Raw genomic sequence first — 19,942 nt, forward strand, 5'->3', positions numbered from 1 at the left:
CCCAACGGAAAACAAGCCATCGACCGACCACACAACAAGACGCGCGTTCCGTCGCCGGTCGAACCTCCCGCTAATGTCCAGCTAATTTTCCCGCACGGACACGTGGTCGACGCCACAGTATATCGATACGGAGAGGCGTAGCGGAGCTACAGAGTGCCAATCGACGAGTGAGCTTCGGGCGTAGGGACCGCGAACTGAAAAATGTTTCTCGTCCAACCCAAACACCGAGGTCCACCAGGCGAAATTGAAAATGAAAACTGTCCAATTTATCGACATTTTAACGGAAACTGATGAAGAGAGAAATACCACAAGAACTCCTTGCCGTGGTGTGACGTACGATGGAGTTTTTGGTGGAAATTGGTGGAAATCAATTCCGTTACTCATTACGCTTTCGGCGAACAATCGAACACATTTCGCCCAACCGACAGAGAGAGAGAGAAAGAACCACTCAATAACTTACAACAATCTAATCCGAGTTCGGTGGCAGATTGCCGCGCTCAGATTACCTACGGATTTAGGCTCTGACGCTGAAGTGCGTACTTGAAAAGCAGCGATGTTAATGAAGATGTTGAAGCTCCACAATTCCCAATATGAGCGCACATGAAGTAAGGAAAAAGATTATTGTCTACCACCGGCCGTGCCTTCATCTCCGCCTGGGCCGGCTAATTTATTACCTTGGGTTAACGGTGCCCCGCCGCTCCCTTTCGTGGCACGGGAAACACGGGAATGCTCTCTACCCTGATCTCTCCTGCGGCGTTGCGTTAAGCGCCCCAAATAACTTGTCTCTTGCGCGCGTACGTGAAGTGATAAAGTGATCATAATTTTATGAGCAAAGTTTAGAGCCCAACCCAAGGCCTGAAGGTGGTGGAGATTCATGCATCAGGTTGTTCGTGGAACACACCCATTCTGGAGTGCTCTGGGGCAAATTGGAGCGGGATTACCTACCTACACAGGATGGTACACGGGCTTACCGGGGAGTCTCGGTTTCGGAATCATTCGACCGCCTGGAGTGGATTTGCAAGGGTAATGAATTTTAACACCTTTCGCATCGAATCGAAAAGCCCCACGCCGCCCCCAAATGTGGCTAAACCCCTCAGGGGCAGCAGCGTCTTGGCTGCTCCTCTCCATGGTCCTTGCCGTGTTCCGCCAATGTGGCTCCGAGGGACAAAAGTCTTCTTAAATAAAATTACCTTTTCCACCTGCGGCAAATGTTGTTACGATAAGTGAAGAAATTGTGTAATGGAATGTGACACCTGACGATGGTTCGAAACCCGGTCTGGTTCGTTGTGGGTCCCGGCTCTGGCCCCTTCCTGCCTTAGGTCGTGGTGTGTCGAATGAGTTTTGCACCATATCCGGGTGTTTTCGCGAGAAGTGGGATAGATTGATTAAAAGCATAATTTATCGCTCTACCGCCTGCGGGGCCTCTCCGGGCACTTGGGCTCAGGCCCGCGAAAAGAGCACACACCGTGCAGAGGAGTGTTTGTTCGGCGCTGTGTGCGCTCTCTGCTGTCATGAATCCTTGCGGGACAGCGATTCATGGCCCCGGGAAACCTGACAAAGCAGCCAGTGGCACAACTGCCATCCACCAGGCACTCTGGGGCATCCTTTAGCGTGGGACATCCTTTAATGTCGCTCGCGTCGTACGCGAATGGAGCGTAAAATCAAAATGCGCCCGCTTTGAACCGGGGCGCTAAGTATAGGGGACCGGCTATGTGGTTGGCCTGGAGCTAAAATCAACATTTACCTCAAAAATGTAGCTTCCAGTCTCATCCGGTGCAGCCTTCGGTGCGTCACGATCGCGCCACGGTGCCAACAGGCTGGAGGAATTAATCTCGTCCCGAGACCACTCGTACGCGTGCCGGTACTCGATCGGAGCGAAATACCATTAATCACGCTTCCTCCCTTCCAGATCCTTGGCTGATTATTTCCTTACTGAACGAAGCAAAGGAGCGCCATTCTACAAGACTCTGCTCCCCACGCGGAGCACGGCGCTTGGAGGCTATAAAACATTATCTTAATTTAAATCACAGTTTTTTTTTTCTCTTCTTGCCTATCTCCGAGTTGCTCTGTGTTTTTCATCTTTTCATATTTTCTGCTACTCTTCCTGCTTTCCACCGGTACTAATTTCTTTCTTCGCTACACACTTCTCTGGTCGCAGGTAAACCGGTGAAAATTCCGTCCAGCCAGCAGGAGCTGATGAAGGAGAAGTTCAAAGAGAATCAATTCAATCTGCTCGCCAGTGACATGATCTGGCTGAACCGATCGCTTACCGACGTGCGGCACCACGAGTAAGTATCACCAACCTTCCTTCAGGACTCGTTCCGGGCGGGAAGGCCACCCCCAGACTGACCCGGTATCCGGGTTCCTTTTCGCCGGGGCGCGCTGCTGTGCTTTAATGTGGCCGTTCGATGTGTCTCCGAAATGGCTTTAAGCACGCAAATGGTGCCCGAACACGGAATGCTTTCCTTCGCACTGTTTTTAACCCAATCCACTGCTTCCTGGCGTCCTGCAAATTGAGTTCTTGCACCATTGAATGGTTCAATTGTGGGGTTTCGTCATCAATCTTGCAGGATTTATGGTGACTAGTCTGTGCTGTAAACGTCGTTAGCTTGCTTGCCAAATAACACACGTGAACAGCGGAGAGAGCGTCGCGGAACGGAATTACATCCCAGCTGCGGTATCTTTGAAAGTAGAGTCGTATTGATTACTATTAATCGATTGAATAGCCACTGAGAGGTTTTCTACCAACCTCTCAGCTACTGTTTGCATTTTTACATTCTGTTCCACAGAATGTTTCGAAATCATTTCATAGCGAAATTACTAGAAGAAGTGTGAGATTGCATGACAGTTGCGAATTTTGCTAATGTGTATTTTATGCACTCAGGTTTTATGAAAATCATACAACTACAATTGATGAAAAACAACAGTCTCATGTTCACTTGAATAGCCAAAATATGTTGTTATCATTATCGACCCTTCCATGTTGCGAAAAAGTTTTCCATTATTATATCAAGATTCGCATGGATAGTTCCAAATATCCTGTGCTAGAAAGATAGCTCCACTTTCCGAAATCGTTATCACCCTATCATCCACCATCGCTGCATGTGTCGATTTCTTGCGATACAAAATAAATAATATGTGTCACGAATCCGCATAATACCGTCATGTGCTGCCGTCTCTGACGAGAACACACAATTTCATTTATTTCAAGCAATACACTGGCAATATCTAATGACAGAAGGAACATTTTATCCACTTCGCGATAGACGGCATCGATTCCGACATTCAAATAGCATTTTTCTTTTATTTCTTGAAACGCGAAAAATGTTACGCTCGGTTCGACACGTTCGTGCTTTTTTCCTATAAAATGAACGTAATTGCCTTTCTCGTCATTTTGGTTTCATTTAATCGTAGGGTTGGAGAAATAGAAAACAACAATATGAGTTTTTCAAGCAGTTTCGCTCCTTATGGTGATACATTTTCACTTGCGGTTCAGTTTTGAAAATAAACTATAGTAGACTAGACGAGTAGACAAAACTATCCGTTGTAAACTGGGTGCAACATTTTTCCACTTTAAATCCTATATTTTATTCATAGCGAGCGAGTTCATTTAGAAACACACCTTTACCGGATTCTAGTGCCATACGAGAAGCATTTCCCATGCTGCTTGCTCGGAAATAGGTTTCAATCCAACTTCTTCGTTTAAATTTTAAAAGGTTCTCGTTCGCGTATCGTGATGATGTGTTTTGTTTCTACTCTTGCTGTAGTCCGAGTCGTCCAAAGGTGTCCTCCCAAAGTTGACTGTCATGGACGGTGCAGAAGGGGAGCCAGATTTGTGCGTGAGCAGAGGCCACGATGCTTCTGCTCCCTGGTGACTAATATGCCTTTCAAGGGTATAACATGATGCTTGTGAGCCTGCGGCTAATGTTGTTCGGAACCCGAGTTTAATTTCTACCAGTTCTGGCACGTTTGGCAAAATGTTGTCACATGCAACGATGATTCTCTCGGGAGGTTTCCGAGGTTCGGGCTGAAGAGTAACCGAAAGATTCATGAACCCTATCGTCTTTTTGGCTTCGTGACCAAATTATGCCCAACATAGAGTGGAGAGCGTCAGGTTTATCCATGTCGCCGCGTGGATGCTTGGTCCGTTGTTCATCGTGCCCTAGCCGGACGATAGTGGAACGGTAGACATCCTTTGAACTGAACTAACTCCACACTAACCCAAGCGGACTTTCGAGTTGAGCAGGTTGATTTGGCGACGAAATGTTAACCCTGTCCGATGGCTTTACACATACTCGTTGCGTTCGTTCGACGTCTATCTCTCGCCGGCTGGCTCTAATGAACAATAGATAAAGTGGTTGGATTTATTTTAGGATCAATATTTAATGAATAAATCTTTGCAGGTGTAATTAACTTCTTCATATTCGTTTTGGTTTGATTTAAGATATTTCAGTTCAAGGGATAAAAACTAAAATGGTTTAATATAATGTTATCTTGGCTATAATGTGCTAATAATGTTCATTTTTCATGTTCATGTTTAGTTCAGTATTCCTCAATAAATTTATGTGTTTGATTTGTTGAGTCTTCAGTAAGACAATGAACACTATTAGAAAAATAAAATGCATGACTTTTACGTAGAAATTACTCATTTCATGAACAACTTTTAAATATAAGTTGATGTTGGATTCAATGTTGATAATTTTAAACTTAAGCAATTATGAAATGACGCTCGACAAATTACTTCAAAGTCTAGATTGGACACAAACAAGGTTTTATTGTATGTTTGCTGGGACTAGAAAACAATCGTCCATCAAGAAGCTTTAACACTGTTGACAAAACGGTCAATTCGAACCTCTACTGCATTTCGCATTTTGTTTCATTTCATTTTAGCTGTAAAAAGAAACACTACTCGGCAAAAATGCCGACTACCTCGATAGTTATCGTGTTCCACAATGAGGCGTGGAGCACGTTGCTGCGTACGATATGGAGTGTGATAAATCGATCACCACGGCCACTGCTGAAGGAGATTATCCTGGTGGACGATGCCAGCGAGCGGGAACATTTGGGCCACCAGCTCGAAGCCTACGTCAAAACGCTGCCGGTGTCGACGTTCGTTTTGCGTACTGGCAAGCGGTCCGGTTTGATTCGGGCCCGGTTACTCGGTGCCAAACATGTCAAGGTAAAGTCCTGTCCGTATCGCCAGGCATGCAGTAAACAAGAATGTTTTTTATCGTGCTCGTTTTCTATTTTTCTTTCAAACAAACAGGGTCAAGTAATTACATTCCTGGATGCGCACTGCGAATGCACCGAGGGTTGGCTGGAGCCACTGTTGGCACGTATCGTGCTGGATCGCAAAACCGTCGTTTGTCCCATCATCGATGTGATATCGGACGACACGTTTGAGTACGTCACGGCGTCCGACCAGACGTGGGGCGGTTTCAATTGGAAGCTAAACTTCCGATGGTAAGAGACATGAGTGGAAGATTATGACTAACAGATAAACATTAATATGTGTTGACACACAATCTCTGCCATAGGTACCGAGTGCCGGCTCGTGAGATGCAGCGGAGAAATCACGATCGCACGGCACCGCTCCGAACGCCAACCATGGCCGGTGGGTTGTTTTCGATCGATCGGGACTACTTCTATGAGATTGGCTCGTACGACGAGGGTATGGACATTTGGGGTGGCGAAAATTTGGAGATGTCTTTCCGGGTAAGTTTTTTCGGTGGCAATCGTATGCTCAGGCCTCCGAAGGCCGAGGCATCCAAACTCTAGACCAGCCACACACTAGAAGCAGAAGCAGCAATATCCCGTGTTCCAGTTCACGAAGAAATCAGTGGCCTTCACTAATGTGTACGATTTACTCTCCCAGATATGGCAATGTGGTGGCATCCTAGAGATTGCGCCCTGCTCGCACGTGGGGCACGTGTTCCGTGATAAGTCTCCGTACACCTTCCCTGGTGGGGTGGCAAACATTGTGCTGAAAAATGCGGCCCGCGTGGCCGAAGTGTGGCTAGACGAGTGGAAAGAATTTTACTATCAGATGAGCCCAGGTTTGACGATTATTTCTAGTTCTGTTTTGCCTGCATTTTAACACATCCTCTTTCTCTTTACTGATTACTGATTTCCTTTCCAACAAATCGTACCCTTTTCTACCTTAGGCTGCTAATGTTCATTCCCCTAACACACTATCCCCTGTAGGAGCGGTGGCTTGTATTGTTCTCCACTCCTTAAAGCCGCCCAAGATGCAACTTTAAACAAGCTGCTAAAGAACTACATTTAACGGATTTAACGAAAACGTTCAAATGCATACAAAAGTATCAGATCGTGTAAACGTGCTGAAAAGCAGAGTTCGCTCTTTAGCATCGGTAACCAAAAATCCGGAAGCTTCTTCGGCAACATTGGCCCATTGCTCGAGGTTGTTCTGGAGACCGGTTACAATGATTCTGCTCACATTTGGCAAACCAATGTTACTTATACTCAAAGCAAAGTTACCGTGCGTTTGTACGTATGGAAATAATATACGTCTGGATGATGATAGATTTGACTAACATGCTTGAATAGAGCTAGCGATGTACTTGGCTAACAATTCCCAAGAGTAGTGTTGTTAGTTTGCTTAACTAGGAATGGCTCACTGATTTCGTAATCCTCTTGCTGCGTCATTCGAATGTCGACTATATGATCTACTAGCAAACAGATTCACCACAAAATGCTGTTCAATTAATGCCAAAGTAGACCAGTAACTTTTAACTGTTTTAAACCATAATTCTTCTTCTCTCTTTCAACTTCTGTTGCTCGTCGACGTCTCTTCGGTACCGATGTTGGCGTGTGTTTGCGGTACGCTATTGCTTCACCTTCTAACCCAATTGCTGACGGGATGGCGTATTGTGTGTGATGTTTAACTTTCTTGTTGCACAAACGATTGGCAACGATTGGCAACGATTGGCATCGACAACTAACCAAATATTATAACAAAATAATTGGCTCCCCTTCCTCGTAACGAATCATTTCAACGTATCGGAACCCTCACGGATCAATGAACGTATGGATTCTACACATCGCGCGATCTTCGTCGAAAACAAAAAACGAATCAAATGCGACAATCATCATCATTGGCTCCCATGCTACGTACGCTTGTTGGGCACGTTTATTATCACGATCGGGGCGCACTCCAAACGACGATGGCGACATGATCTGCGACGGCATCGATCGATTTCACATCATTTCACGTGGCTTGGTTGACGATCGTCCTGCCGTATCCTGCGAATGACTTAAACTGATTGCTCCTCGTACTACGTGCACGGAACGGGCAGGTTTGGATGTGTGGCGGAACACTGGAGATCGCCCCCTGCTCGCGCGTGGGGCACGTCTTCCGGAAGTCGACTCCCTACTCGTTCCCCGGCGGCACCTCACAGATAGTTAACAAAAACAATGCCCGGCTGGCCGAGGTGTGGCTCGATGGCTGGAGCGAATTTTACTACAACATTAACCCAGGTTCCACTTGTCGTTACCATTTTCTATTTCTGCTCAAAATGCAACCACAAATTCTGCTTCTCTGTAATCAAACACACCCACCCTCCACAAGCGCACGGCTCCTTTCGCACGCATTTGACTGGTTTTCTCCTATGTTTTCTCATATTTTTGTAATATGTTAATATGCTCTCTTCGGCACCGTCAAGCACAAAGAGGCTTGGTTCAGTGTTTAAGCTTTAAATTTCCTGTAGTGTGTTGTGCACCGGTTATTCTGTGTTGCGTGTTGTAATGTTGCATTGTTTGCATTCTTGGTTAATTGTTTAGATTTAACACATACATTAATTTAAATGAAAGGAATATGTCCAACATGACTGTCTACGAAACTCATGATAATTTCATAACAATTTGAATATTTTAATCTCTAGCTAAAAAGAAACGCTAAATGCAGAATGGGAAAAAATCCAGAGGGTCCAGCCCTTGAGACATGCACACTAATGGGGTTAAATGAAATTTATTCACACCATGCCTGCGCTTTGAGTTACTGCAAGTTGCACTTTGCATGCATGCTTAAAACAACACTTCTTTGCTCAACGGCCTTTTGAACGAGCCAATGGTGAAACATGGAGGCGAACGGAAAAAGCTCACTTTCGGTGTGTAAAGGATTCGCGGCAAAGTTAGCCCCTCACATGTCGGCAAACGGGTCCTGGGGCCGCCGCGCTGGCATCATCAACAGTGCGCGGTCGGTTTTTCGGTTCGGAGGGAACAACTTTGTTTGCCGAGCAGCGCGAACACTCTCTCTCTTTCTCTCTCGCCGTGCTTGGGTCTGCGTCCTTCTAGTGCCCTGTGTGCATCTGCTGGCACTAATTGACTTTTGCACTCGAGGAAGCAGAAGCGCTTTCACGCGATGTAAAAATGCTGCAAAACACAATAGCGCGAGGAGGTGAAGTGCTAGCAGTGCACGGAGAACGATAACGTATATTTACACACGCATGTGTGTTTGGATCCGTGGACGAATGCGAATGACTCTTTTGTGTGCATGCAAACACAAGCACAGGGAGAAGGCACAATCGTTCCGCCCTGCGTTAGCTCAATTGAGTCCATCCATGGTAGGATCGTGTGACGTGTCCGTGAACGTCGGCCTGGCGTGCCACTCTGTTGGCTTTCTGGTGAAAGCCTCTTGGGACCGCCAATGGCAGGTTCATAGAGTTTGGGTGGGTAGTGCTGTTGAAACCTGGTGGTGAAAAGGATCGATCAGCGCGAACCGGAGTTGGAGAGTCGCTTTTCGCCAAAAGAAATAAATAAAATTGGTCTACCAAACATGGAGTGGCCTATGGCGAGCCCTCGAGAAAGTCATATGCTCAGGGAGCCTGGCATAAGAAACATTCACCCTCCGACTACCTTCTTCAATCTTTAATTTTATCTTTTGCTCTTCAATTTTTTAACATTGATCGGCCCTACGTATACCGAGTGTTCTGTTGCATACATTTTGAAAGAGCTTTTTATGATTTTATTAGCAAATACAGACGTCTTAAATCCCGCGAAAATCTTTTTGCGATTCGAATAAACGCTGCAGTTCTCGGATAATTTTTAGAAACTATTTTTTTTAAATGCAAAACCAATAGAAAATGCACTTGGCGAACGAATATATAAAATATCGTTGTGTGGAGGAAAAAATTGGTAACCAATAAGCGAAAATCTACTCCGAGCCGTTCGTTTCTCGTGTAATTTTCCGGCCCATAGATATGGCCGGCTCGTACTGTGAGCGCGGGACTTTCGTATTTCGGGCAACGGAGACAGATGTCAGTCGATCATAGTGACAGAAATTTTATCACCAGACACGATGAATTCCGTCACGGGGCCCGTTGCAGATTAATATGTCAATCAGATTGTCCGGCGCCTACGATGTCATTAAGTGAAACTGTCAACCGAAAGTGATTGCCACCAGGCACGGTATCTAGCCTGTGGTTCGAAATAGATCAATTGTTATAATACCAAATGAACATAGCTGTGGACCATTTCCTTCCATTTTGAACTATTCCGATGTTCGTCGTGACGGACCGAAATTTGATTTCATAACACTAGCAATTGTTTTGAAGCAAGTTATGTTAACATTGGATGGAGCCACCTGGTTGTTTTTGTAATCGTACCGTCCAATGGAGGCGCCAGGTGTTTTACGGTGTTTCATATTTTTGATTTGTTATTCAAGAATTCAAGACATGTCTAGCCATAAAAGTCGACATTGTTAAAGTCTACCTTGTTATAATACACAGCTTCATATCAGATTCATCGCAAACTTGTCTACCACTCACCAAACAATCTCCATGTACTGAACCCCCTCCAGTACTAGGACGTATAGGGACAAACTTTGCCTAGTCACATCCAGGTCTTCTAAGACCTGCCTAGCTTGATATTCACGGTAGAACCAATCCGTTTCTTATTTATCGGGTTAAGATTCCGATTTTCTGTGTTGATTATTCACCTTTCTTTTGTACGGGAAACGGTCTCACGGTGCAAGTAACCGCTCGATGGGGTCCTTAGACGTAATTGGATTTTCGACTAAAATTATGTTTGATTGAGGGGCCACTTGACACCGGCGACATTGGGGGCAACAGAAGCATATCGCCCATTCAGCCTCGGCAGGTGTTGGGACTGCAAAACTTGAATAATTTATTCACTGTACCATTTTGTTCACCTTTCTTATCGAAACTTGGTGTAAGGTTGTTAGCTACTGCTGCGTAAAGCTCTATGGGGTTTCAGGTGTTCTTTCGCTATGGCAAGATAGGTAAAATCTTTACAAACGATCGACAGCTTGGGGATTACAAACACTCTGTTGGAATCCTCCACGGCCGAGCCAATTATTGTACGGAATATAGAAAGTTAGGGAATTTGAAGGCTAGACATCCAAATTCTAGACACATTAGTGGCGTAACCTAGCCGAACGTTTGTATGAAGGTTTACATAATCAGCTTTACGCACAAATTAAGCTCTCATTCTATTATTTTCAAATATGTATCTTTTTTTTAATGTGTGTATATTGGTATGGTTTTATGTGAAACATTAAAATCTTCAAAGCTTTTTTTGTTTTTTATTCAATGTGTTTCGCGCTCTCAGCAGAATAATTTACAAAATGAATACAATCTCCATCAATTCATTCAATCCTGGCTTTTGTACAAATATAGTTAGTGTGTTTGTTTTTAACAACACTACTTTCATAGCATCAATTTGTGATAGCCACTTCAACGAATCAGAACTGTACAAGCAGTTCTGTGGTCTAAACAACAAAAACTAAGATGAAGTTATTATTGTAAATTGTTTGGTATTAGTTGATGTGTTCATGTGAAAAGCTGAACATGTACAAATTCTGCGGAAAAACTACCGAAAAACCTTTCCTCAATCTATAACAACCTTATGATGTACATGCGCACCCGACGAATGAAGATGATCAGTTTAATAGCCAATTGCTTTTTTTTAGTTCATGTTCAATTTCGTCACGCTTTTGTTAATTGTCTTATATTGTATTGACAAAAAACCGGGCTTTGTATAATAGTACCATTGCTCTTTCCTTAATCCTTCTTTCCTATACTTCTTCCCGTCTTATGTCGCCTGATCCTTTGTACATCCTCTCTATGTTTATGGCTTCTCTTAATACAAAATGCGTAATATACCGATATCTATCGTCACTGCATCAATGATCACACCATTTTGCATCCAACATAAAGATCATCCATTTGACCGACTAAACCGTTTTACTTTACAAAATATTTAATGTTCTCTTCACTACTTTAACCCGAAATCCGTGCCCGTGCCGGATTTAATAGGCGCTCGCAAAGCCTCTGCTGGAGACGTCAGTGAACGACGGGCGCTTCGAGACCGGCTAAAATGCAAAAGCTTCCGGTGGTATCTGGAAAATATTTACCCCGAAAGTCAAATGCCACTCGACTACTACTTCCTCGGGGAGGTAATTATGATGCCTAAAAATGCCGTGCGGTTGCATTGTTGTCACTGTCCCACTTTCTCCGACAGATTCGGAACGTTGAGTCGCAAAACTGTCTTGATACGATGGGGCGGAAGGCGAACGAAAAGATTGGTAGCAGTTACTGCCATGGTCTAGGTGGAAATCAGGTATTTGCTTACACCAAGCGGCACCAGATTATGTCGGACGATAACTGTCTCGACGCATCGAACGCGCTAGGACCAGTGAACCTGGTCCGATGCCACGGTATGGCCGGCAATCAAGAGTGGATATACGATGAAGAGGTAAGTTAGTGTCCGTTATGTCGCGGTAAGGTGCTTTGCAAATGTAGGATTAGGTTTACTGCACACCTAGCAACTGAAACTCTGAACCTAGTTGGACTCCACAAGTGGTGCTACCTTTTTAAACATATTTATTTACACCTTTGATAGTTAAGATTATAAAAATCTACTTTTGATTCGCTAGGCCTACAATTTTCTTCTCTTTCAATGTTCAGGCCTTCTGCTAGAGAAATATGATACACATTTTATTTTCGCTCTTTTGTTGCAGGAAAAGACTATCAAGCACGTTAACAGTGGAAACTGTTTAACACGACCATCGCACGAGGATCCTTCGACGCCTCTGTTACGACCGTGCAACTCATTCTCTCCCGGTCAACAGTGGCTGATGCAGTCCAAGTTCAAGTGGCAAGCCCACCACGACAATCACATCGGTGAGGACAGATAAGACGCACTGCTCGGTGCACGATCTGCACACACTCGTGGACAGCCAGAGTCCGTAGCAGTGTCCATCGATCGTCACAGAAGTAGTAGCAGCAGCGGTCACAATCGGGTGGCAGATACCCACACCAGAGGATCGTACTGAGGATGCTTTTCCATCAAGGTGTTGTTAAACTTCTCCCCATCCGCATGGGAGTAACTGCCGATTGAAGGCGACGAATATGCGACGGATCGTGATAATCGTGATCGTGATAAACTGCGGTGATGAATCTGATCGTCGTCTTGCCATTGCGTCAGTGTTTCTGATGCAGAACGTTGGTACCACAGAAGAGAAAGCATTCATATCTAAAGGAATATCGAATAGGCCGATAGTAACGTTACGCGTACATCAGTCATTCGTCATGTTACAATAAGTTAAGACCTCTGCAAGGAACACCATGCTCATTGCTTACACACTGCGCACTATGAGTTGAACTGAAAAGATTGTGTGCGTCCATTGTTATAGGTAACGGTAGGTTAAACGTATTTGAAATATGTTCCATCCACCCTTCATGTTGCATCAATGTACCATAGATATTGAAGGTCATATTTTACGCGGCCCGTATTCGGTTTTAGTACGTGCCCCATTAATCATAGCGTTTGGTATTCGGGTTCCTGTTGTTAACATGCAACGTTCTTGTTGTTATTAATTCATGCTTCTTTTTACTGGATGCTTTTAAAATCTAAATGAAACAATTTGAGCATATCATACAAACTTGTTTTGCGAATACGCAATAAAAATTCAATATTAGGAACGTTACACTTCTCTTTTGAGTGTTATCAGTAGGTAGCTTCCGTTCGTTCAGTGAGAAATAGTTCCTTCTTTTCTTCCTTTCGAACTTTCACGTCGCTTTTTTCTGTTTAATTATCCGTCTTACATCCTGTACCCTACAAACACGTTCTGCAGCAATGTTGTAAGAATCGCAACACAAAACAACTTGGACCATTTGCATTTAGAAAGTAAATTAAAACAGGAAACGTGAAGAATATTCAAACCAGCTCATCGCAACAAAATTATAAATTGAATTATAACAAAAACTGTCGTACTCCTCCGACACACCGCAAACGCTGTATACACGGTGGCAAATAGCGCAAAGTGCAATCAAATTCGGCAGATCGCGAAACGTTGTAAGTAAAGCAGTGTGGTTAAGTTTAACGTAAGGCGATATTGTACATAAATATCAGTCGAAATAGTAACATACAACATGATAGAACGAAGAAGATAATGATACAAGACATGCAAGAGAATAGGCGACGTTTTCAGCGAATGAAACTGATATCATCTATTTGTAGTCGGATAAAGAAACGTGTGAAAGTAAAGATGAATGATATCGGACAAAGTATATTTCATGTTCTATTAACGTGAACATGCATTCTGCAAGTGTGCCCGTGATTTGAACTGTAGGCTTAGAAATAAATCATTTAGGAAACGGTGCAAGAAAGTGGCATACAGAAGCAAAAACAAAGAAAGAGAACGATGTATAAATGTAACTCGTCCACAAAGTTTAAAAAATGAAGTATATTCAAAGGTGCAACAGTGCGAAAACAACGTATATACACAGAAATACAGCTTCTGTGAGGCCGCACATGTGTAGTTAAAATAGTTCGTGACAAGTTTCGCGTTAAGTTCAGCGTAACCTGATGGAAGCCGCAATGTCATCGCTGTTTAACGCTAACGGAGCGGCGGTAAAGGGACAGAAGGAAATGATGTTAAATGAAATTACTATTATTACATACATGAGTGAGTTCTGCTGCTCAACTATCCTCAATGCCACCTTCAAAAGTCAAATGTGAAAGATTCCAAAATTGATTGTTTTTAATCTTTTCCTTAAAGCATCCATCGTGGGGCCAAAGGTCGACTGGAAGGATGCATAGACCAATCTTTTGTGCTGACCATGGCGTTGAATGGGCGCATCTACAAAAGTTTTTTTTCGTTCTCCTAAGTTGCATTCTTTTAAACGACCGTAGGAATTAGCTATAGAATAATACGTTAATTATAGAATAATGAACAGAGAAAGTATATCATTTTATCGCGATACGATCGCTCGCTCGCTCGCTTTTTTATGATTTTTGCATTAGCTTAAAGTTTTACCGATGGACAACCGAGTCGAAGTGATTTGGATAATCAAATGCTTGAACGTAAAGTTTAGTACACGTGTTGAGCGATGGGATGGATTTATTCCTTAATTCTTCATTATTTCTTTTTAACGCTTGCATCTCAAATTTTATACTGCAGGGTGATGGTGTGCAATTTATTATACCTAGTTTATCTTTACGTTTATCTTCGTGCGTCTCTGATTTAAAGCCTATGCTTACTAAAATTTTATTATTTCTGGGTGCGAAAGCATAAATAGATTGATATTTGAATCCGACGCTTCCTATATCTGCAACAATAATGCTCGTGTTGAAGACGGCACTGAGTTGTTACTATGGTTCCCCTTAGACATAGCCGTACCTTAAGTTTAGCTGCTTTTACGATAAACCAATTTATGGGGAGGCATTTTCGTCCTTTTAAAACATTCGCCGATGGTATTGTCATACAGTCACAACATTATCCAAATTTTCGCCAAATCTACTTGTACCAAACAATAGAAATTCGATTTGTTCAGTATTATATAAAACACAAGAGACGACCTCTACATGGACTAGTAAAACAAACGAACGAATACATTCCCTCATTTAAAGCAAACAACAGAATCGTAGAAGTAATATATTTTTGCAGTCTCATCAATTGTAAACTGACCGGTGCGAACGATGAGTACGCAGTTGCCATTGCTCGGTTGGTCCGTCTCTACCAGCTCCACCAGTATGCCAGAAAACTCAGATTTCCATAAATCAAACGAAACCAATGACTGCTCTATGGCTTCCGACACCTTTCAGTGAATCGCTTCTTAATGCTCCATGCGTTTTATTTGAACATAAGACAGAGAAAAACGGCCTCCTCAAAGACACCTCCATCGTGTAGCTTCCTTTGCGTTTTTAATACTTTACCCCAAGCAAGGGATCGAGTCCGGAGAAAATATACTGAAAATCCAGCCAGCAGCGCCAAACACGGCGCAAAACAGACACACGAATTGCAGCATATCACATAGCCATTACTGTATAAAGTTTGGATTGGTTGGTTACCTAGAAATGGGATTGAATTGTTATAAGTAGTGGGTCCAGGTTGGAGGGAGCAAACGAAGTCGAACGTTGTCAGCGTAACTATTTAAAATCCATCTAATATAGAACTGAATCAATCAATTTTGCCCCAGGCCGATGGAGAGAAATTATCAGGGGAAAATCGTTACTCAGCACAAATAAAATCTGCGATAGGAGGCAAAGTAGGATATTGTTTGCTTAAAATGTTGCTGGAAAAGGATAATCGTTCCTTGGACGGGAGTGTTAAAAAAACAAAGCTATATTCTTTATTTTGCGTATTTGCTATTCCATGTTTATTTCAACAAAAACCTAATAGTGAATGAATCGCGGATAGCGACTAATGTGCAGAACAGAAGCGAAACCTGTAAATCCTGTAAAACCTGAGAAAAAACAGGCTGAGAGTTGTTCTCATCGTTGTGAAAGGGAGGCACGTTGGATGAAATGATTTTTTATAAAGCAACGCATACGAAAAAGAAAAAGTTGTTACCGCTCTCGGATTATCCTTGGGAGCAATCCGAGCACTTTATTTCGACTATTGACAAAGAATTCGAAACAAAACTAGCGATCGGTGGATAGCTGTTTATTTTTTAGGATGCATTCATACGGAACTTCTTCAGAAGGGCCACGGCCCGCTCATGTTGCTGACCTAGACGGGCCAGGACAAGGCTTTGGATGTGTTTCAATAGTTCGATTGCGTTTCTTCCACGGAGTGTCTGCCGATCGATCATCGTATCCACCAGTGCCTCGTAGCCACCGATCGGACGGTACTGAAAATCGACTCGTTTCAGAAACTCAATCAACAGCTCGGCAGCTTGATGCGGGTTCCCCTGGAAAACCTTCTGTACGATCGCCGGGTATGGTTCGTTGCTGTAAATTACAAGTTGCTCCAACTTGTTGTGCGCTTCCGGTAGTTTACCAGCAGTGATTTTATCCGCCACCAGCGAGATCAGCAAGTTTTCGTTTTCCTGCCGTTGCTTCTCAAGCTCCTTCACGCTACTCGCCAGTTGCTGCTCAGCGTTCTTTATTTTACGACGTAGAACACTTAACGCAGAACGATTCTGAGCACTCACTTGCCCGGCTAGCTGTTCAAGTTTCTGCGTCAAATCTCGCTTTTGCTGTTCATAGCTATTTTTCCGTGTCCGATACTCCCAAACATTATCGTTAATGTGGAACTTTAGTCGCTGGTAGCTTTCCTGCAGTCGGCGTACGGAATTACGCATACGTGCCAATTGCGCCGTGCAGGTTGGATTCGATGCCGGAAGTACCGCCGTTTCCTCGGATTCCGACTCTTCTGATTCCTCTGACGTTGGGTCAAGCTCCATATCCTCCAGCAGGTTGACTAAGGAGTCCACCTCATCCGCTGCCATCGTACACTTCCGCACACCCGGTTGACTGCGCTGAGAGTGGCTCTCTTGCGGTAGTGTTGCCACTAACGCAAACACTAAAAGTCCAATTGCGAAGGAAGTTCCGGTATTTCGAAAAATGCACATGGTTCGTGAAAGGATTCTATGACCGATCGAACGGTTACTACTGAGTAAAAATATACCAAGCCAGTCACGTCTGGTCACTACACTGAATGACTAGTGCCTTAAACTGATAACTGAAGTATTGATCCCGCAGGGAAATACCAGCAGGATTGATAAGACTTCTCTCATAATATGATGCAGCGGACGAACAATTGTATGAGCCAACCTTTCAATAGTAAAGATTCTTCGCGAGATTCGTTTTGTGTGCTTGTTTGCGTGAGTCCTGCGTAACTGACGATGGGTTGCAGTGTTTAATACTTTTTTCGCATTTTTAATCACTCAACTCGTTATGAATACGAACCCTACGTCTCTCAGGAGAAAAATAACTCAACAAAAGACATCGGTATTGTACGATGAGATTTATAGAACGATCGTAAACGTTCATTGTGGGAATCGCATTGATAAAAGGAATGGCAATTTGATGTAAAAGCAGTGATTTTCAAGATACTTGATCCCATCTTAAGATCCTTAGATTTCAAGTTAGAGAACGATCGACAATAAAAGTAACCTTTTGTCTGAGCTTTGTTTCACACAGCAACACTGCCTTTCTCCAGATGCGGAAGATCAACCGATCACACGGCAATGATCAAAATCAGCGTGTACATAGCCGTCGGCTAATTTCTCTTATCAGTGTGATCATATGTAAGTTTGCCTGGCAAAATTGAAAAAAGCATATTTTTTCAAGTCATAAAAACTGAAATGAACAAGAAACTACACAAATGCTTTTCGTTAAATGAAATAAATGATTATTGAATCTAACGTAAACGTAAAAAGATCGAATGCGCTGTAGACTTTCCGTAATTAAACTTTCTTGTCCATGAACGTAGCCAACTCTACGTCCCGCGTACTCAATCCGTTACAATCGTGAGTCGCGAGCGTCACGTCTACCTTGTTGTAAACATTAAACCATTCCGGGTGATGATCCATTTTCTCTGCCTTTAACGCCACCCCGGTCATGAAAGCGAAAGCTTGGTTGAAGTTTTTGAATTCGAACTTTTTCTTGATTGCATCACGACCGTCGACCATGGTCCACCCGTTGGCGAATAGTGGCTGCAGCAGTTTTTTTCGCTCTTCCTCGTTTAGTGGCGGAATCTGTGCCGGTTTCATTCGAACAGCCAACGGAAAGAGAAAGAGTTAAGTGATAATAACGTCCTGAAATTCAGCTCTAGTTGCTGCCCTCTTAGTTGCATCCATGGCATCATCACTGCTCACCATTTTTCTGCTAACAGCCCGCGTAGTTCCGAACGATCTAAGATGACTGGTTATGAGATTCGTACAACAGGATCGAAAGATCGTTGATCGTTCCTCAAATTGTCTGGCTCTTTGCAGTGTAGCAAGACTAATGAAATAGAAAGACGAATTGTGACGAACCAATAACTTCAAGCCGGAGCAACTCGTTATCTCCACAAGCGAAAGTTAGAGAGAGGGTGAAGTAGAGTGTTTTCTCTCATGAGTTCAGTGAAAAAGACGAAAACATGATGCAGCATTTGCAGAAGAAGCAAACAACTGAACATCTCAAAATTTTAGCAAAAAACTGAAAACAAACATACAAGAACAAGAAAGCAATCGCATCAATGCAGCGGCACTTGATGCTACTCAGTCATATATTTTGAATCCCTCCAGATCGGGCCTTTGGCCGGGTTGGTCTAGCCGTAATTACATACACTGGTCCTTGGAGTGCTGGCCGCAGCATAATTTCCACTTGTTAGCGGTTTGTTTTTCACTACACAATTTGACAGAAAACAGCTGATTAGTGCCACAGTTGTTTACAGGTAACGCTCATGGCGTAACGCCTAACGCAGGATCTCAAATGTCACACTAAATAAATTCATTGTTTATTTTGGTTTTTTATGTAGTGCAAAACTATAATAGAAACAATCCGACGCCCCGCGACTTTCGGATAGTTTGGAAGCAACTTGGGTAAAAACTGTCAAAGAGTGAAGAGTTTTTCGGTTTTATAAAACATTTTCCTATAATTCAAGGTCAAAAATATTTGCTTGATTAGTTGCAACAGCATTTTCTTACATAATTTGCAAATCGTAATAAAACAATAACGTACCCAACATGTTGCAAATCGTTAGGAGAGTTCACACCAGCCAGCATTTTAGCGCTCAACGTTGTTCGAAGCTGATTGATAGCGTTTTGAGGGTCGATCATGCCGGCGAGTTGGGAGCAAATCAAATTTACCGTGGACAGATGGCAGTTCTTGGTAAGCCTCGCAGTCCAACTTTAACACCAGCTCAATTAATTCCGCTTTCTGCTAAACTAACCTTGTATCTTTTGCTTAACCGTAGGTCATACTAAGGTGGGAAAAACCATTCAGCACATGTGGGAGCAAGAGAAAGTGCACAAGGAAGAGTTCGATCGTTTGATAATAAAATACCGCGCCCGTCCGACCGCACTGTTACCCTTCTGGAATGTGGCCGGCTTTGCATTAGGAGCCGGAACGGCTCTGCTTGGCGAAAAAGCGGCAATGGCATGTACAGTGGCGGTCGAGTCGGTTATTGTTGAGCACTACAACGATCAGCTGCGCCGGCTGATGGACGATCCGCATTTCACCGATCGCGAGCTGTTGCAGACGATACAACGGTTCCGGGATGAGGAGCAAGAGCACCACGACACGGGGTTGGAGCACGGTGCAAAGCAGGCACCATTCTATGAAGCCCTAACCGAAGTTATTAAATTTGGCTGTCGAACGGCGATAAAAATAGCGGAACGTGTCTAAAGTGACGGGAATTCGGTCATTGTATAGCGAAAATTCGCCCGCTTGTTGCTGCGCTTAGTTTTTGCCTAAAAATGTGAACTAAAGAAGTAAAATAACTATGCAAAAGTACCTAAACACAGCATGGTGTATCATTCCTGCGTAATTATGCGGGTTCGTTTCTATTCCTAATCGATTGGCTAGAACCAGCTAGTGCTCCCCTTGTAGGACATCATCACGCAGGGCAAGTGCCTGTGCAGCCAGAGAAGAATATACCAGCGGATCTGCACCGGAATCACGCTAGCTGACGCGCTTCGGCCCCGACGAGCTGAAAACGCCGGAAACGATTCCGGTGCTGCTGATCGCG

The 19,942-nt window shown here is 43.6% G+C and overlaps 4 protein-coding genes across 7 annotated transcripts in view; 2 read left to right on the forward strand and 2 right to left on the reverse strand.

Moving 5' to 3' along the window:
• The window catches only part of LOC131211871 (polypeptide N-acetylgalactosaminyltransferase 5), a 74,364-nt gene extending 60,105 nt beyond the window's left edge, over positions 1 to 14,259 (forward strand). For 3 of the 4 annotated variants that reach the window (XM_058205528.1, XM_058205530.1, XM_058205526.1), the window contains 8 exons: positions 2,159 to 2,288; positions 4,891 to 5,179; positions 5,267 to 5,463; positions 5,538 to 5,715; positions 7,317 to 7,497; positions 11,295 to 11,434; positions 11,500 to 11,733; positions 11,999 to 14,259. In XM_058205528.1, coding sequence (XP_058061511.1) covers positions 2,159 to 2,288; positions 4,891 to 5,179; positions 5,267 to 5,463; positions 5,538 to 5,715; positions 7,317 to 7,497; positions 11,295 to 11,434; positions 11,500 to 11,733; positions 11,999 to 12,175 — 1,526 coding nt within the window. In that variant the 3' untranslated portion in view covers positions 12,176 to 14,259. Of the gene's footprint in view, positions 1 to 2,158; positions 2,289 to 4,890; positions 5,180 to 5,266; positions 5,464 to 5,537; positions 5,716 to 5,875; positions 6,057 to 7,316; positions 7,498 to 11,294; positions 11,435 to 11,499; positions 11,734 to 11,998 lie in introns of all 4 variants that reach the window. The other variant, XM_058205527.1, reaches the window with a different exon arrangement.
• A 1,553-nt stretch (positions 14,260 to 15,812) lies between these two features.
• On the reverse strand, positions 15,813 to 17,377 carry LOC131211872 (uncharacterized). The gene has a single exon (XM_058205531.1). The coding sequence runs from the start codon at positions 16,836 to 16,838 to the stop codon at positions 15,936 to 15,938; it is 903 nt and encodes a 300-aa protein (XP_058061514.1). The 5' UTR covers positions 16,839 to 17,377; the 3' UTR covers positions 15,813 to 15,935.
• Positions 17,378 to 17,517: 140 nt separating this feature from the next.
• LOC131210276 (pterin-4-alpha-carbinolamine dehydratase-like) lies at positions 17,518 to 18,598 on the reverse strand. The gene is made up of 3 exons (XM_058203501.1): positions 18,539 to 18,598; positions 18,087 to 18,213; positions 17,518 to 17,966 (listed from the first exon to the last, which is right to left on the reverse strand). Exons 1-3 carry the CDS (start codon positions 18,565 to 18,567, stop codon positions 17,676 to 17,678), a joined length of 447 nt encoding a protein of 148 aa, XP_058059484.1. The 5' UTR covers positions 18,568 to 18,598; the 3' UTR covers positions 17,518 to 17,675.
• Positions 18,599 to 18,698: 100 nt separating this feature from the next.
• On the forward strand, positions 18,699 to 19,709 carry LOC131209417 (5-demethoxyubiquinone hydroxylase, mitochondrial). The gene is made up of 3 exons (XM_058202483.1): positions 18,699 to 18,794; positions 18,857 to 19,083; positions 19,169 to 19,709. Exons 2-3 carry the CDS (start codon positions 18,939 to 18,941, stop codon positions 19,597 to 19,599), a joined length of 576 nt encoding a protein of 191 aa, XP_058058466.1. The 5' UTR covers positions 18,699 to 18,794; positions 18,857 to 18,938; the 3' UTR covers positions 19,600 to 19,709.
• Positions 19,710 to 19,942: the final 233 nt, after the last annotated feature.

This window comes from Anopheles bellator, chromosome 2 (genome assembly GCF_943735745.2).
Source record: "Anopheles bellator chromosome 2, idAnoBellAS_SP24_06.2, whole genome shotgun sequence".
Lineage (NCBI taxonomy): Eukaryota > Metazoa > Arthropoda > Insecta > Diptera > Culicidae > Anopheles > Anopheles bellator.

Excerpts from the sequence above, each read along its gene's own strand:
- LOC131209417 (XM_058202483.1), top strand. The coding sequence starts at position 18,939 with ATGTTGCAAATCGTTAGGAGAGTTCACACCAGCCAGCATTTTAGCGCT. Across the intron at positions 19,084-19,168 it reads TGGACAGATGGCAGTTCTTG|GTCATACTAAGGTGGGAAAA; the intron begins GTAAGCCTCGCA and ends GCTTAACCGTAG.
- LOC131211872 (XM_058205531.1), bottom strand. The coding sequence starts at position 16,838 with ATGTGCATTTTTCGAAATACCGGAACTTCCTTCGCAATTGGACTTTTA.
- LOC131210276 (XM_058203501.1), bottom strand. The coding sequence starts at position 18,567 with ATGCTGCGGCCAGCACTCCAAGGACCAGT. Across the intron at positions 18,214-18,538 it reads CCAGCACTCCAAGGACCAGT|TCTTGCTACACTGCAAAGAG; the intron begins GTATGTAATTAC and ends CTATTTCATTAG. Across the intron at positions 17,967-18,086 it reads GGGCTGTTAGCAGAAAAATG|ATTCCGCCACTAAACGAGGA; the intron begins GTGAGCAGTGAT and ends AAACCGGCACAG.